This window comes from Denticeps clupeoides, chromosome 12 (assembly GCF_900700375.1).
Source record: "Denticeps clupeoides chromosome 12, fDenClu1.1, whole genome shotgun sequence".
Lineage (NCBI taxonomy): Eukaryota > Metazoa > Chordata > Actinopteri > Clupeiformes > Denticipitidae > Denticeps > Denticeps clupeoides.
This window is the reverse complement of record NC_041718.1, coordinates 9,542,224-9,560,169: the sequence shown is the minus strand read 5'-3', so window position 1 is coordinate 9,560,169 and position 17,946 is coordinate 9,542,224. Positions and strand designations below refer to the sequence as shown.

General features: G+C 44.1%; 1 protein-coding gene across 3 annotated transcripts in view; it reads left to right on the top strand.

The window, feature by feature from the left end:
• The window catches only part of foxj3 (forkhead box J3), a 72,659-nt gene that overhangs the window by 14,598 nt on the left and 40,115 nt on the right, over positions 1-17,946 (top strand). The window contains exons 1-2 of one of the 3 annotated variants that reach the window (XM_028999323.1): positions 5,501-5,585; positions 9,790-10,274. In XM_028999323.1, the coding sequence (XP_028855156.1) occupies positions 9,954-10,274 (321 nt within the window). In that variant the 5' untranslated portion in view covers positions 5,501-5,585; positions 9,790-9,953. Of the gene's footprint in view, positions 1-5,500; positions 5,586-6,220; positions 6,249-9,789; positions 10,275-17,946 lie in introns of those variants that run through there. The other 2 variants (XM_028999321.1, XM_028999322.1) reach the window with 2 other exon arrangements.

Here is a 17,946-nt window from a genome sequence, read left to right as displayed (position 1 = left end):
GGACTGTGAATCAGAGTGAGGGTGTCCTTCTGCTGTTCATCTCTGCCAGGAATCTGTTGCAGATTTCGCAGTGGTGCTGAAGTGGACCTGGGCCCTGTGATTGGAGTGACCTGCAGGTCCTCGCTCCAGTTTGGATTCCGCAGTTCCATGTCTGATGTGTCTTTGACCTTCTGCAAAGCAGAGATTTCATCACTTCCAAAAGCATTTATTCCATTGCCGTTATTCTTGCTCTTGCTCCTGTTCTTAATCAAATGAAGGGAATCCACGCTGTTTCCTTTAATGTTTGATGTGTGACGTCTACTTGTAGAATGACCATAAAGGAATCTTTATTTTTCCCAAAACGTCCTGTACTGTACACTGTTTTTGGACCGTTTAGCTGGATGAGTACCTTCGGAGGACTGTGTTGTGCACTTCCGAAGTGCTGAATTGATTTGGCTGAAGTGGGGTCTGGGTGCAACGGTACACCTTTCTGTCAATAGAAATGTACTTTTTTACATCATGCAAACTGTAAGTAAACTATAGAAACCTCAGGCTGTGTGTGTGTGTGTGTGTGTGTGTGTGTGTGTGTGTGTGTGTGTGTGTGTGTGTGTGTGTAGAGCTGTATAGCATTAATTGACTAACAGTTTCTATTCCAACGTTGCATCACTGGAATGAGCTTGTTGTACACCTTGTGGTATCCCCCCCCCCCCCTCTCTCTATCTCTCTCTCACTCAGCTATTTTTCCATCCCCACCCAAAGTGAAAAGGTGTTTTGGAAACCACGTTAATTAAAGCAGTGTTCTTGTTTTTTTGGGAGGGATTGTATTGACACGGAGAAGCCCTGAGTCTTATCGTCCCACCAGAATTTCCCTGGTGACATTTACAACCACACCAGTGATCGTGTGGAAAAACAAAGCAGTTGTTCTGTTGAGAGGGAGACTTGTTTTTGCCGTGTTGCGCAATTGCTGAGCATCACCTGGGAGAGAGAGTGTTCGGGTGCAGGGGTTCAGAGATTTAAACGGCATGTTGTGGATTTCTGAGTTATTGTGTGCCTTTTACTTCCTCGCCGCCCCCCATCAATGAAACCCTTGTTCAGAAAGCGACAAGCTCAACAGCTTTTGTTTTTTTGACCTTTTGCATGAAACGTGTAAACTGATCTCTGGAAATTGTGTGGAAATGGTCTGGAAGAATGCGACTGGGAACTGATCTCAAGGTATGTTGCCATTTTCATTGTTAAAAGCGCAGTGACTCAGAATTCCTTGTGAGATCTCTCCATGGGCTGGAGACCTGCTCACATGGAATAAGTCCACCTGTCGCGAATGGCCTGGAAATCCCGCGTCGATAATAGCTGAAATTATCATTAGCGCTAATGGCTTTCTGGTGACTCAGAGCACGTTTCCTCACAGAGAGGCCAGTGTCAAACTATCACGAGTCACGACTGGGTCAGCGCACCTCTGGCCTACCCATAAAACTCAGCGATTTGTCTTTACCAGCAAATTTCTGAACCAATGGATATGTGAAAATGTTGTGCTTAAGTGTAATTCCAGATTGTGGTGCCATTTGGGACTTGACCAGTGCAGGAATGCTGCAGAATTGGGTCTTTGTTGAACATTGTGTTGCCACCTCCAGTTCCCTGGTGATGTACTGATATACTGATTTGTCTGAACTGTAAATAACTTTCATAGGGATGGGTGGAAGGATTTCCTGTTCGGGAGCGGAACTTTACTTCTCATACTGAGCAGTCCCTGTACCATCTGTGGCAGCAGGAATCTTCCAGAGGATCAACCGGCTTCCATGTTTCCACAGGGATTATTCTCTGACATGAGAATATTCCATGCAGCCTTTTTGCTTCACCGTGTGTGGAATATTTATCCGTAGTGAACATGCTTGACCCCAGTTAAGCCAGAGTGTTCAAAACCAGACAACCCTCCATAGATCCCTCCCAGCTTCCCCAGTGTGGGTCGTCTTAAGCACTCAGCTTTGCTGGCAGCTCTGAGGTATTAAGATGGACATTATCGTGGGATCAATGGTGAGATGGGGAAGGGAATGTGGGAGGTGGGTAGGGGGGAGTAAGAAGAAGCATTGGCAATTACAGACGCAAAAGAGCAGATTCTGAACAGTTTAATAATGCTGCTTCACCCAGCTCTGCAAGGTTAGAAACTCGTTAATATTCTTTTAGTTATTTCGAAGAGATTGGATATTGATTATTTTGAAAAGCAAACCAGTTTCTATTATAATGCGAGCGTTAATGTCATCCCCAGAGTGCGAGGAGGCCTTGGAATACCGGAACTGGCACCTCCACTTTGGGGTGAAGGAAGTCGGGCAGATAAATGAAAACACTTTTCATAATCGGTGCCATGGGTATGGGGGGAACAGTTAACTTAACAAAAGACTGAACTTATCTTTGCTCAACTAGAGCATCAAAGCAGTGTGTCACTCAGGAGAATTTACCTGGCCTTTCTTACTCTAGTCTCTGACTAGTGTAGGTGTTGGGGCTGTTGGCCATTGTGAAGCCCCCATATGAGAAGCCATGGACTGCTCAGACGCTGTGGACTGGGGTCTTACCTTGCCTCTCGCGACAGAGCCCTGCTGAAGAATTTAATTGTTCTCCAGTAAAGGGTCTGTGGGAATTCTGATCTTTTGAAGGGGCCGTGATTGGGGCGGGAGGAAGGTGTGTGTGGTGGGGTTTTCTCTTTTGCTCTTCTCAAGACAGCCTCTGTGCAAAACTGCCTCTCCTGCCAGTGCCTTAAGTGGTTTATTTGTGATTCAGCAGCAGCAGGCTTTGGCGGCGGAGCGACTGCCAGGCTGGCACTGAGCTTGGGCTCTCCGAGGGGAATATGTGCTAAAGCGGTGGGCCTGAGGCTCGTCGAGTGTTGTAATTGGGTTCGCATGGTTGGTGTCAGGGCAGCAGCACCGCTACCGTACACAAAGGGCACCTTCCAGCCAAGCGTCTGGGGGCTGAGACCACCCCTCTTCCTCCTCTTTGTCCCCGCTCCCAACCCGGTCGTCGTCGTAATTTGTTGGAATGCTCTCCCTGCTTTTGTAAGGGCCCGCGAGTTGCACAATGAGACGAAGGCCCTTGTGCTTGTCAGCGTGTGCGGCCATCTGAAAAGCCCCTGCTGAATGGCAGCCGACTGCTGAGAAAATCTCTCTAATATCCCCAAATGGCATAATTACTTTTGCATAAATTCAAAAGCCCCCCTTTTCTTAGCACCGGTAATTATTCAACAACATTTTCCATTGACTTGGGGGTTCGCAGGACCTGTTGTCTCATGCTTAACCCAGTGCAGCGTCAAGAAACAACCCTGACCACCTCATCCTGTGCTTGATTAGCATGTTGTCCCTCTCGCTGGCCACTCAGAGGGACGGTCTGTCTGCAGTTCTGGTGTCCATTTCATTCAGCTGGCTCTGCGGTTGTATGAAATTTCCCTGCGGCTCCGGAGCAATTCTAGCCTTAACATTTTTGCCACGTTCGTTATTATCCGCCACCTTTAATCGGTGCTGTTTCTCCCACAGCCACTTCCCTCTGACTGGCAGATTAATTATGGAGTAACGTGAATTCAAACGCTGTATGGCTGGATACCACTGAAGAGCCTGCAGAGCTCACATGCGGTGCATGTCTTTGAAATGCTGCCCCCTTTCTCAATCATGCTTCGCAAAGACAGGCATGAACATTTGCGTTTAGTTGGGCACCTGCCCATCATGTGGCCTAATACACCCTTGCAGCTGGGCTTGGGCAACCCCGTTCAACACACTCATTGCTCCAGGCACCGTAATAAAGCTGAGAAGTACACTCAGTGGCAGACTCGTAATTGACACGTTTTTAAAAAATGCAAGTAACAACTAGGTTATTAATGTTCTCATCCTGGGGGTGGTTTCAGCGGAAGCATTAAGTCCTTAATGGAGAGGGAAGACTGACACTAAAAGCCATTGCCTTTACCTCCTCCTTCCACTTAATGAAAATGAGTCTTTAGGTATGCACAAGCACGATTTAACAAAGCGTCTATAGAATTACAACAGTGTCCCTTTGCTATTTTAGTGCATTGGCCTATTCTAAAATAACTCCTGTAAGCCTACTGCCTTTGGGGTAGGAAAAAGTGAGGAATCGCCCTTTGAGTGAAGAGCAGGTGAGAGGGTTTCCCACCCCGCCCTGTTTTTCAGTCCCTCGGCTGTAACTAAGAACACACAGACGGCTGCGCACGCTCCGACACTGTTGATATGGAAGATCTGGCTCAGGTTTCGGTTGCAAGTCGAGATGCCAACGGCTCGTTACTAGGTTACATCACCGCTGTTGTTGTTGTGGGGTTGGGTGCCAAATCTTCAGGCACTGAGCGGGGATCTCGCTGTGTGATTCCTCAGTCCTGGGCCAACTTCCCCTACTTTTTTTTGGGGGGGGGGGGCTTTTACCTTCAATACACACACTCTCATATACTTTCATTATGACTGCAAGGACCGCTTACTCAAAAGACTGCTGTCATTCTGACTAGTCGATGGTTAATTTGATTGCCTAATTAGTAAGCATTTTGAATGCTTATTACAGAAATCTCAAAGCATGTTGTTTTCAAAAATAAGTGAAGCAAAATGAAAATTGCCTACAAACGTTCATGCATGTGACCAAAATACCTCTAAGTATAAGCTCCACTTTAGCCAACACAAGAGTGGTTGAAGTGAATAACATCTCGTGGCAGCTGGGAAGGATGTATCAAGCAGCAAGTGAACTACTTTTTTATTGAAATTTATTTATTTATTATTTTTAAATAGACATGCATAATTTGGGTGACCTTAGATGATGAGATGGGATCAAAACTGGTCCATGTAGGCTCGTTGATTTACAAGAGGAGCCAATGTAAAAGAAGAGCTACTTTAGCTGAAACCACTGAAAGGATAAATGGTGGTAATGATTGAAAGGAGCCCGCATCTTTGGGATGTGCTAGGAAAAACAAATCTGATCCATAAATTCACAACCTCGCAACATGACTTAAAACTAAATAGGTTAGGGCAAATAAAAAATGGACTTTCACAGTATTAAAATCTGATTGATGTATACAGATAAACATTTGTTAACATTGCATGCACAGTCTTGAATCACCCAGTCAGTTTTTATATATTAATGTTTATTATTAATAACAAATTATTATTATTATTAATACCCACTTGTTGACACCTAGGACTGCCCATAGCTGTTTGTCAACTATGTAATGATTGGGAAGTTTTCTAGTCGTAAGCACTGAGATGACCATTTGCAGATGTCCGCAAGTAAAATGGTCCTAATTGAGTAAATTACAGATAAGTGAGGCCTGACATGGGTCTGCTATCTGTCAGTAGAAGTGAAATTAGTGAAATTTTTCTTATTTTTTTTTTCCTCCCTGCACTCCACTTAACTGTGTATTACAGTGAGAGAGCCTTTGTTTGTGCCTCTGCTGGTGATTATTAGAGTTTGGCATGAGCCCAAGTTGAAAACGCTGCCACTCAGACCCGTGCCAGATGTGTAGGCCTGCCGCACCGCCGTCATTATCAGAAGTGGGCGCTAGACTGCGCCTCCATGTTTTATTTTACTTTGGACGAACCCTGCTCAAGATGCCAGACGTGCGCCTTGCCATATCTGTGGTGATTGACAGCCGTCTGCTTGAGCTGGGTGAATGTGATCAGTGACTCAGTCTAGTCTCATTTGATGCGCTGCTCAGTCAGCTATGAAGGTTGCTAATTATACACAATGATATGTGAACGTTTTGAAACGCTCCTGCTGACGCTCGGGTCACACTGGCCCGTTAATCCGTGCAAGAACAGCAGATGAATTGAAATGGCTTTGTCCGTCTGTTCACACTTCCTTGGCTGCGATGTCCTCAAAAAACTGGGCGGGGACATAGAAAACAGCTCGGTGCATTTTTGAGAGAGAGCCGCAGTGACAGAATCCAGCTTGCGAGCATGTTAGCCTAAATCAAATAGCAGTTCCGTACGTGTGTGTGTGTGTAGCATATTCTGCACCCAGGGGGCTCCTGGAGTGGCTGAACTTGCTGACCCCTGTGTTTGAGTGTGTGAGGTGCCAGAAGCCTCCCTCCCTCCTTGCCCCACCACATTTGTGTGCCCGTCTTGCATTCTTCTCCCTACCTTCTCTTTCTGTGCCCCTTCGTCTCCCCTCAGGCCTTCTTTTTCTCCCAGTCTCCCACATTATTTTACTCTTCTCTTTCCCCCCCCTTCTCCCCGTCTTTCTCTCCACCCTGGCAGGCAGGGACCTTTTCAGCACAGCGAGAATGTGGCAGCTAATGAGAAGTAAGAGAGATATAGGCTTTTTCTCTCGCTTTTCAACCTCATCTCTCTCTTTTCCGCTCTCTTGTTTCTCTTGTCCTTTCATTCGTGCTGCTGCAAATATTATCTAATTAAGATGGCGGCCTCGTGTGAATGCAGAGCATCTGGATGGTTTGTGAAAGGTCAGACGGCAGAGGGCTGCATGATGAAGCGGTTGAGCGGGCCTGTGGCCTTGCTGCCTTCGATGTACCCTTACAGGCGTTCAGTAAGAGCAGCAAGATGCCCCTTGCATTTGGTTCGAGAGGTTTACGGTCATTATAACAGTGTATATATAGTATTCAATGTCTTGTACTGCAGTTTCACACCATATTGCCATTACAAAAGATATATGAATTTAGGAAATATTACACAGGAAGTAAACTAAACTTAAAAGCCTATAAAGACTGACCATTTGACCATTTATGCCTGTTCAGGTTGGCTTAGCTGTGGTTTGTTTGATTGCTCTGCCCATAATGGCCGCTGTCTGTGTGATCAGGACTCCTTGAACAGAGCTCCCTTGGACTCCCAGGTGAAAATGGAATAGATTTTTTTTTTTTTTTTTTTTCTCCACACCCCCATTTATATCTTTCATAATGAATGGTGTGTTTGATGAATAGACATCAACTCTTTCACTTGCTGTGGAATATTGGTATCTATGTAATTTAAGGAAACACTACTTGTTTGAGCAGCTTGTTTGTGAGTGGGGTTTCCAAATGCTAGTGTTCCAGAAAGCATTAAACAAAAAGCTGTCTAATTTGATTAAGTTAGATTCCTCTAATTTATATTTTGGATCATTTAAAATAGGGCTGCACGATTAATCTAATCGCAATCGTAATCGCAATGTCAGTCTGTGCGATTACATGAGCGCAAAAAGCTGTGATTTAAATGATTAGTACATGGATTGGATTGGCAACATATCCGATCCATTCTCTCATTCTCTCAAAGTTTGCGAGCTCACTGAAGTCTCACTTCAGTCGGCTGTGACGTGTTTGGTCACATGACTTTCAATTTGGTTCAATGGAGACCTCAGATTCGTGACTGGGTAAACGTCGCATGACTTGCTACATCATACGTCAACGCCATATTGCGATAGGCTCTGCTGTGGCGTGAAGCATATACATGTCTATGGAGAGAAGTGCATAAAAATGCATCACTCTTGTGCTGCTTGGGGCTGTACAAACCGCTGTACGCTCTAGATCCCGGGGGATTACATTTTATAGGTAAGGCTGGACAATTGTTTTGAATATATTAGTCCATTATAAAATCCATTTATAAGTCTAGCGAAGCTATGCATTCCTGTGTTCAAGTCAGCCTCCAAACAACGTTTTGGTTAAACGTAAGAACTATAAAACGGGATTTTATAATGGCCAAATATAATCAAAACAGTTGTTTAGCCTTACCAGGATTTGTCATTCGACAGTAATGTAAAGAGTTTTTTGTGATTTATTTAATTTTGTAGAATATTGTATTTTGAAAGCACTGGGCATTTCAAGTTGTTATAAGTAGTTTGTATGTTTCACTTTGAAATTAAACATTTCACTATTAATATGTGGCTTTTCATTGATATACAAGCAAGTGTCCTTTATCATATCGCATATCGCAATATTGATCTCAATAATTGCAATATGTCTTTTTCCCCAAATCGTGCAGCCCTAATTTAAAGCCATATATTTATCAAAAATGCGTTCAAAGGGAACAAATTATCTTTCTTTTTGAACTGCCATTTACTTTTTGAGCAACCCTTCACTGTCCTCATGAACCTCTTGCCAATTTTCTCTTTTTCTGTCCCCTGAACTGGTCCTGACCGGGAACATCCTCCAAGAGCCACTGCAATTACAATTCTTTTCTGCTTCTAACACATCATTTCTAATCTATCCCACCTACTACAAGGTCTAATGTGAGAATCAATATTATTCACTTCACCTTTTACTGGTCATAACACTGACTGATTTGTGTAAGAATAGATAGCTACAGATTTTTAGATATTTTTACATATTTATATAGTTATATAGATTTTTTTTGACTAATTTGGACACATTTTATTAATGACTGTATTTTTAATTATTCAGCAACTAGAGACCTAGGCCACTGGTAGAGCTGAGCACTGTTTCATTGATATCCATGCCATTTTTATTGATCGGTCTCCCTGTAAAATCTGGAGATAGGACCCTAGGGGGGTTTCAGATTGAACACTTTCTTTCATAGGCTATTTTTCTATTCACATTATATTACAAACTAGTGGCTATTTAAATGTGCTCATTATTCTACATTGCACCAGTAACCATTCTATCGGTCTCTTTGTCTGTGCTGCAATCATCTGCTGCTGCATGTGCAATGCAGCCCAGAACTTTTTTTTTTTTTTTTTTTTTTTTAATTAATATTAAAATATACAGAATCTGGGTGTGCTGTTATTAGTCTCTTTTCATTTTATATTTCTTTTTAGGATATGGTCATAAATGCACTTTCATGCTTCATAATGTGTTTTGGCTTTTGTCCCTCCCCTCATTTGCCTTCAGAGGTTCGTTGTGCATATGTAATGATTATAGTCAAAGGTTGTTTAAATGCTGGTCCGTTGCGCATCATTGAATGTCTGGGATCCCACATGCAAAAAAGAATCAGATGAATTGTCAGGTCATGACTAAGCTCTCACCACAAAATGGGTCATAAAATGACAAAAGTAGGTTTTAAAAAAATAAAATAGTCCCTGTTGAAATCAAAGCAGTGGCTTTAATGACTCTTCCATTTTATCAGATTTCAGAGGCTCCCATTCAGCCTCCTACCATCAGTAATGAATATAAATAAGGGCTTTCCTTCTGCATTTTCTCTTCCCAGGTGGATTTTTTTAAATCTTTATTTTTAACAATGTCTCTTTGGGGAATTATTATTATTCACTGGTGTAAAGGAAACTGAAAAACAGGAATATCTTCTCATACCTTTGTACATCTGGTGGCTATGACCACGAGGGATGACCATGCACCTTCAGTCATGGCCTGCATGCAGTGCAGCTATTTATAAAGCAGAAGTGGAAGGGAAGGGACAGAAGAGATGTCTGGTCAGATGTCCACACGACGCACGGTAGCTTGTTTACTGGAGAGGGGGCCGAGCGTTCGCCTTGGGGTCTGAGGGAGAGAGGCAGTTACTATGCTTGGGAGAATCGGAATTCCTTCAGAGCCATTCCCCCCATTTGGCTGGCAGTTGTGAAAACAATTCCCCAGCATTTACTCACTTTGCGGCTCGGGTTTCAGCTCTGAGTCAGCTGGAGGGGTGTGGGGCTGAGGCAGGAGGAGGTTGAGGCTCAGACGGACAGGCCTGTGCGTGTGTGTGTGTGCGTGTGTGTGCATGGGTATTTTGTGGTCATGCGTTTTGTCAAATTGCATCTTTTACTTCGTTAAATTGTTCCGTACTGTAGAAGCCCTGAGGACCGAGGTGCAACAGCAGCCCGGCTGTAGAATTCAAGCATTTTGTTCTGTGTTTCGGATAGCAGATAGTTAACCCCACCCCTTGCTTTTTTCTTCTTGTCTTCCAGGTCTGAATTTTGGTTGTAGACCATCTACAGCTTCAACCCAAATCAGACGGAGCGTTTCACACCCTCTCTCACCTCGTTTTTTTCCCCTCCCCTTGCCCTGCCCAACCTCCAGCACCACAATTCCGCACCTGCTCCGTGCAGACCCACCTTCTCACGGTCCCACCATGACGTCGGAGCTGGAGAGCAGTCTGACCTCCATGGACTGGCTGCCACAGCTGAGCATGCGGGCCGCCATCCAGAAGGCCGACGCCCAGAATGCCCACGGGCCCGGCATGGCCAAGAAGAGCGCTCTGCTTGACCCCAACACCACCCTGGACCAGGAGGAAGTGCAGCAGCACAAGGACGGAAAGCCGCCATACAGTTACGCCAGCCTCATCACATTCGCCATCAACAGTTCTCCAAAGAAAAAAATGACTCTGAGTGAGATCTATCAGTGGATCTGTGACAATTTCCCCTACTACAGAGAAGCAGGCAGTGGCTGGAAGGTAAGGTTACCCAATGTAGTCACTATAACTCATTGTGCGTTTTTCTTTTTTGTGGAAATAGTTCATGCCTGTCAGTTGGGATTTGCATGCGAGTGGCGTTCTTCCACTTAGGTTCAATCAGCGTTCTGAATTCCGCTTTGAATTCCAGCTGACAAGAAAGCCAAGGTTAATGGGTGAAATTGTTCTCATTTATTATGCTGTCGTTTTTTTTTTTTTTTTTTTCTCCCCCCCTTCCCTCCTCCTCCTGCTGGTAACTCGCAACTAAAGGTGGGAGAATTTTCACAAGCACCATTAACTGTGCTTTTTAAAATGAGCAGTGGTGGGAGAAAAAAAATGTGAAAATCTTCTCTGCCAATTCACCTCCATATCATTTAAATGGAAATGTTTGTCCTCTCGGTCACATGTGTCTCCCAAACATGTGACAAGGAGATGGTGCACGTTAATATTCATAGGGAGGTGGACCCTCACATACAAGCCCGGCCACTAAATATCCCATTCAAGTGTTGCATTATGTATGCCAGATGCTGTGATGGAGCTCCATTATGTGGGCCACAGCCAGTTGTGTGTCATCATCTCAAGGAGCACATGATGTAGGGAAGATGAAGCCGTACTGATTGCCTTCATGACTGAAAGAGCGGAGATAGAAATTGATATTAGAATGAGCTTTCAGTTGACATTTATTGGCACTAGAATCGCTACTTCACTGCTGACAGACAAGATGTATGCCACCCCTTTTTGAGGCGTGTGTGTGTGCATGTATACAGATGTGTGCTTACTTTGGTATTACATATGTGGTTATGGTTTAAAAGTTCTGGCAAAACTTAGTTTAGCTTTCATTTATTATTCTACATAGTTATTCAAAGGATTGTGTGTTTACAGGATAAATAATTATTATTACAGGTTAGAATTGCTTGTTATTACACAACCTCAATTTTAACAGGAGCTTTTTGTAAATGAATGAGTATTTTTTCAAACTTGTTCACTGTAATTTTTTTTTAATTCAATGATTTACATTAACGACCAGAGCCAAAGATAAAATAGTCTAAGTTTGAATGATAAAGAATTGACACCATTTTTGGTTTCTTTATTTGTGCAGCAGCGTGGATTGATTTGAATGCAAGTTTTAACATTTTCTTTTCATAGTAAACCATTCCAAGTGACAGACAAGCGTCCGTAATTTGTGTTGCTCCCAGCTTTCATGGATGGCGGTTACACTTTAATTAAAATCGCTTGTAATTACTAAGAGGTGCTTCGACTAGAGGGAGGTGAGATGGGGTCCAGAATGTCACATTCTCGCTCTGAAAGATTTTCATCATCCAATTGAACAATTCAATTATTTAGTTTTGTCTCGGGTTCCATAGTCATTGTGAACATCTCTACATATTTACCTTAAATGTCTGTGAGGGGAAAATTGCCTGCCTCGACCTTAAAATGTTTTCTGTGACAACCCAGAATTTCTTACAAGGAGGGGAAAAAATACTCTGACGTTCTGTTCAGATTTTCTGTCTTTCTCTTTCTCTCTCCCTCCCATCCTCCCCCTTCACCACTCCTCTTGGGCTGCATTGTAGAGCTTACTGACACACAACAAATGGATTTCTGCATTTCATATTCACTGAAAGCCCTGTGCAAGGTTGCTGCCCTGACTCATTGGAGCACCTTCCCTAGGAACAGCACTCTATTTTGCAGGAATTCAGCCTGGGTTCAGGGAGCATCCCGCATTTCCGAATAGCCTCGCATCAGGGAAATGGCTCTCTCATTGACGCTACTAATTGCCACATTCCTCTCCTCACATAATGCATTGTGGTGGAGGCACGGAAACATAGTGCAGTCCACAGTCTGTGCTGAATGGTCCCCAGACTGAAGGAATATCAGTCCTGCTTTATCTGGCCAGCAAAATCTTGTCTTGCCGAATTCCATGTCATTACCCTCGCAGCAGGGCCGCGTATGTCGAGACATGAAAAGGGGGCAGCTCCTTTGCCGACGCCTTATAATCAGCTGCATGTAGTACCCAGAGGTGGCTGAAATCAAAGTGAGCTCACGCTGGTCGTCTCCTCTGAAGGTGATTGCATTTGGGCGTGCAGCGTGAGTCCGTCGGGATCGCTCTGCTGCAGCCGCTGCCGCCTGCTTACTGAGGGAGTGTGAGGTTTCACGAAGCAGGATTGGCGCAACAAGCGTTGTTGGGACTACTTTTTGGGAGAGCTGTATTTTTGGAAGGCGGGGGGGGTCCAGAATAGTGTGATCTTGTGGATAAACTGGGTTATGGACTGTGTTTCCTACGCTTTTTTTATGCAACCAGTAGTGTGCTGGTGTGCTGTGTAATAGATCTGGCTGGCGTGTGCGTTTGTGTCTTCGAGGTGAATGTAGGTCGAGGTGAAGCCATCACTCCGCAGCTCCCCCAGAGATGTCGGCAACAGGAATTTAGGACCCAGCACACGCACGCGTCTGTTCTGTATGATAATGCGGGCTGTTGCCGAGAAATGAGACTGGGCTAATCCGGACGCCGGCAACTCATTTAATCATCTCAATAGAACTCCATTAGCCAACGCTTTTAAGAAATATCAATAAGTGCTGTCAATAAGAAAAGATAATTCATCAAGGTCAAAAAATATTAATGTGGAGTTGGGAGGAGGGAGGCAGATATGCAGGCGGGCTTCATGAGCATTCATTTTGATTCCTTGGATAGCGCTTTATTACATCCTCTTGGACTGTCTAAAGGCCTGATTTTGAGTTTTAGCTCTCAAAAGCTGGATGGATGTTGAAAAATGTTTTGCTGTGGAAACGTGTGCCTCAGAACGGACTATGGTTCAGGATGCTTGCCTGAATGCTAACCCACCGAACAGCCCGCAGCATTTCCGATACTGTGTGATACAAATAAAAAAGTTTTCACCGATTTTTCAGCTTTTCCCGGTTTTAGTGTCAGTACTCACAACTTTGTTTCATGCATTTTCTATTTCAGACTAGTTAGTTCAAGCAACACTTTCTCGAACATGTTTCATTTTCTAGACCCTTAAAAATAGGAATGAGAAATAAGATCATACTCTGATACTGAATGCCAGCATGTCGATAATGTTTCAAGTAATGAATCAATGGACGAAAACAGAACGTTTTGTAAGGAATCTCTAATTGAAAACCATAATGTTAACTCATTGTATTACATTCCAGTTTAAAGCATTTATCAGAATCCCACCCTTAAAGTTGTCATCTTAGATAACCATGTTTCTGTGGTATCAGTAGTTAACCTGAGAGCAACAAAAAACAAATAGCTGCTTTTTCTTTGCATTTTGATTGGCTGATACTGCTCGTTCCAGCCCCAGCAGATGTACCCGACCTTGTACAAGATGTGGATCAGTGCCTTCACAAAATATTAACGCACAAATAATCTATTTGGCCGCCACCAAGTTGAGGACCAGAGGATGGCAGTCAGGAGCACACGTTGCTGCCATCAGGATATCTGGCAGTGGGTCGTCTCGCGTGTTTGTCAGTTGAAGGGCCTGACATGCTCTGCCTGTAAAGCCATCAGGGTCTACCTGACCCGACTGTTCCTGGGGCCTCTAAGCCCCCTCCTCCCTGAAACGTCTGACCTCAATTAGGCAGCGAGCCCAAGCAACATGCACTAAGCTCGCTGTAAACTCAGTAAATGTATGGACTAAAGGCATCAGAGGATTACCCCCAGCCCGACCCATGGACGAATAAAGGGAAAAAAGCTCTTGCTGTCCTTTGGAGATTGGAAATCTCTGTTTACAAAACAGGTCTGTAATCCTGCTATGAAGCAGGCCATAATCTGATCAGGCACCCTGGAAACGTGAGGCTGCGGCAGATGGAGGCGCCCACACATGGCACAGAGATGGCACTTCCTCCTCCGGGCTGGGATCCCATCCGCAGTGTGTTCCTTGACCCAGTCTGTTTCCAAAGGGCCCGATGGCAGCTCTCCACCCGTCGAACGGCTGTGGGGGCGGCTGTGTGTGTTGCGTGCGTGTGCCGGTCGCAGCTTCGCACCTCTTTCCAGCCCCTCCGCCGACTCCTCACGAGGACCGTCAACTTGACATGGGGCCAGGCGCCGAAAACAGCAACTCCCAACAACCATGCCTGCACAGGAGGACTCACTTGCCAAAGAAAACCTTGAGCGGTTCCTGACCAGTTTTTAAAAAAATGCTTAAAATGTTTGTTTCATGAGCTGTGGAGCAAACGAGGAGATTGTTGTTTCTGGCGTGGCTCGCTCTTCTCTTCCCACACCTGTATGTAACGCGGTAGTGCAGGGAGGAGGAGGAGGAGGAATGCCCTGTGCTGGCCACATACCACAGCTATTTCTACTGAGGTTAAAGGAAAAAGCGCAACTCGCTGCCACTATTTCCACACCGCTGTGCACCCCAGCCTCTTTGATCTCATTATGAAATGCAAATACCCAGCAACCTAAACAGATCAAAGGTCGGGTTTGCAATTGGCCACTCGGAATAATAATAGTAAGCCGGGGGCATTTTCTTGCTCACTTTTTCTCGCCCTCCTCTAAACTAAATGGTTTTGGGGGAAGCACACAAGCTCCTGGGCGTGATTTGCTGTGACTGCATCGTTCACGCCCAGCAACAGGCAAGGGGCCTTAATCGCGGGTCCTGTAGATGGTATTTAAATGCGATGGCACAGGTAAGAATATTTGCACTTATTCTCTTATCTCTCCAAACCTGAGCTTTGGTCATGGGTGGTGGGGTGCACAAAATTGCTCAAGTCCTTGAATGTCTGATACCTTCATCTTCTGCTCCAGCATCCATGATCATTTAATGCTGAGCATGCATGAAAAATTTTAACCGCCCGGCTAATGGTGAATAATTCAATAGCTAAGATGCATATATATTGAGGCAATTCGTTTAACCCTCTTTTTTGGGGTTTTGTGTCTTACTCTCTTCCTGGCCTTTTGAGCATGTCAGGTCTCATTTCTGAGCCGGCATGGAATTATTAAGCTTGTTATTTGTGTGAATATTTTTAGCACGCCGCTGCTGTTCTCCAGATTGCTTTTAATTGTAGCAGCAGAAGTGGCAGAGTGGAGTCAGTGGTGGGAGTGGTTGGTGATTCATGCGGCAGCCGGTTTCATCCTGATTCTGCGCGGCGGGTTCCCCGTGTCAGGAAGCTTCCGCCTGGCCAAACGCCCACCCGCCTCACCTTAACCCCCATGTCCCACCCACAACCCAGTTGAAAGCACAGAGTGGGTTGGCAGGAAACGCCCCAATGGGAGATGCTCCCTCCAACTTCCAAGAGTGCATGGCATCCGCCGAGTGCAGGAATAACAGAACTTGAACTATTAAATAACCAGTGGTGTAGATTTGCATTGTGTAGTACGTTTTGTTGAACCAATCACATATGGGTGTGTCCAGGAGTTCATAACTGATGTGTTGAATACAACTGCGTAATTCGTTGCTGGTTTGCTGTGGTTTTTGTGTGTGTTAAGAGGTGAGGAAAGGAAGGAGATGTGATGAAAGACAAGTGTTTGTGTTCTTTCCCAGACAGGTCAACTGCAGTGATCACTTCTGATTTGTCCATGATTGATCCTCTTGAAAGAGTGGACACATTTTGCCCTGGTTTCATAGTTAATATTATGAACGATCAACAGCTAAAAAACTTCTGGAAATATAATCTGGCAGTTCTAAAGTTCTTTTAGGTTTGGTATACATCCTTTAATTTTTCGCCCAATTTTTATAATAATACAAAAATACACATTAACAAAGCTAATTTCTTAACTTTCCTTTTGGATCTTTTTTATTTATTTTTATGAAGTCTGCTGCCATCATGTGTGTTATTTTGAGCCTTTTAAGAATGCCGGCAGTCTCCTTTTTCTTGGGGTGGGGGGTGCTGCCCTTCTCCTCGTTAATTGAAGCACCATAGGCCTGAGCGTGGCCTCTCATCGCTGCCGTGATTTGGCCCCGAGAGAGAGGCGGTGAGGCGAGATGAATTTGCGCATGCTATAAATAGAGCCTGGTCCTTGGAATCCGCCTTTAACTCCAAAACTACACCCTTAAATCCGCCAAAGCCGACTCCACTGTCTGTCGTTGCCTCTGGCATTGTTGAAGGAAAAATTATAGTAATTCTTATAAATGATGCACACAATGCATTACAATAAAAGTGGGGGTGGGTGTTTTTATTTATTTTAATGAATTATAGGTGTTTTTTTTTTTTTTTTTTTTTTTTTCTCTTTCTTCTCCCCTCTTGCTGGCCTGCTCATCTTAGTTTTTAGTTTATAACATCCGTAATTGGAGTAGTCTTTTCTCCCTGCAGATCTGCATTCCTCCTCTGAACACGGTCAATTTGTCAAATGCTCAAATTGAGCTCACTTTTACTTGCTAAAATGAACGAAATCAGTGGAGTGGTGGGGACTAATTAGCAGAACCTGCTATTTGGCAGGCAGGTCCAGTGGAACATGAAAACAGTGAGGTAACCAGCAGTCTGCGGACTGACTGGTGAGCCGTGCAATAGGCACTGCCAGGCCAATGTTCAGATACCTCAAACCTTGTGTTGCGGTCCTGTACGAATGCTGGAATACTGACTCTCTTACAGTACCAACATCTGATGGAACCTCCATCACTGATAATTTATTTAATTATTTGTGGCAACTCCTTTTTACTACACACTTTTCCGTAATCTCTATAAAATATTTACATCTAATCACCTCATCATGAAAAAATGGAGGGCTGCACGATTTGGGGAAAAAGACATTGTGATTATTGAGATCAATATTGCGATATGATAAAGGACACTTGCTTGTATATCAATGAAAAGTCACATACTAATAGTGAAATGTTTAATTTCAAAGTGAAACATACAAACTACTTATAACAACCTGAAATGCTCTGTGCTTTCAAAATGCAATTTTCTACAAAATTAATCACAAAAAACTCATTACTGTCGAACGACAAACCCTGGTAAGGCTAAAGAACTGTTTTGATTATATTTGGCCATTATAAAATCCCGTATTATAGTTCTTACGTTTAACCGAAACGTTGTTTGGAGGCTGACTTGAACACAGGGATGCATAGCTTTGTTAGCTTAGCTAAGGTTAAGATTTGTAAACTGAGGTGAATTTCTTTAGGAAACTTTCAAAGTTTGAAAAAAGTTAACTAAACAGCTAAGAACAGTCTAAATAGTTAATGCCTACGTTTAGCCAAAACGCTGTTTGGAGGCTGACTTGAACACAGGAATGCATAGCTTCGCTAGCTTAGCCTAGCTTAGCTAAGGTTAAGACTTATAAAACGGGATTTTATAATGGCCAAATATATTCAAAACAATTGTCCAACCTATGAAATGTAATCCCCCGGGATCTGGTTTGGAGCGTACAGCGGTTTGTACAGCCCCAAGCAGCACAAGAGTGAGGCATTTTATGCTTTTCTCTCCATAGACATGTATATCCTTCACGCCACAGCAGAGCCTATCGCAATATGGTGGCGACGTTGACGTACGATGCAGCGCGTCATGCGGCGTCTAACCATACGTCTCCGAATCGAAAGTCATGTGACCAAACACGTCACATCCGACTGAAGTGAGACTTCAGTCAGCTCGCAAACTTTGAGGATGAGAGAATGGATCGGATATGTTGCCGATCCAATCCATGTACTAATCATTTAAATCGCAGTTTTTGCGTTCATGTAATCGCACAGACTGACATCGCGATTACGATTGCGATTAGATTAAT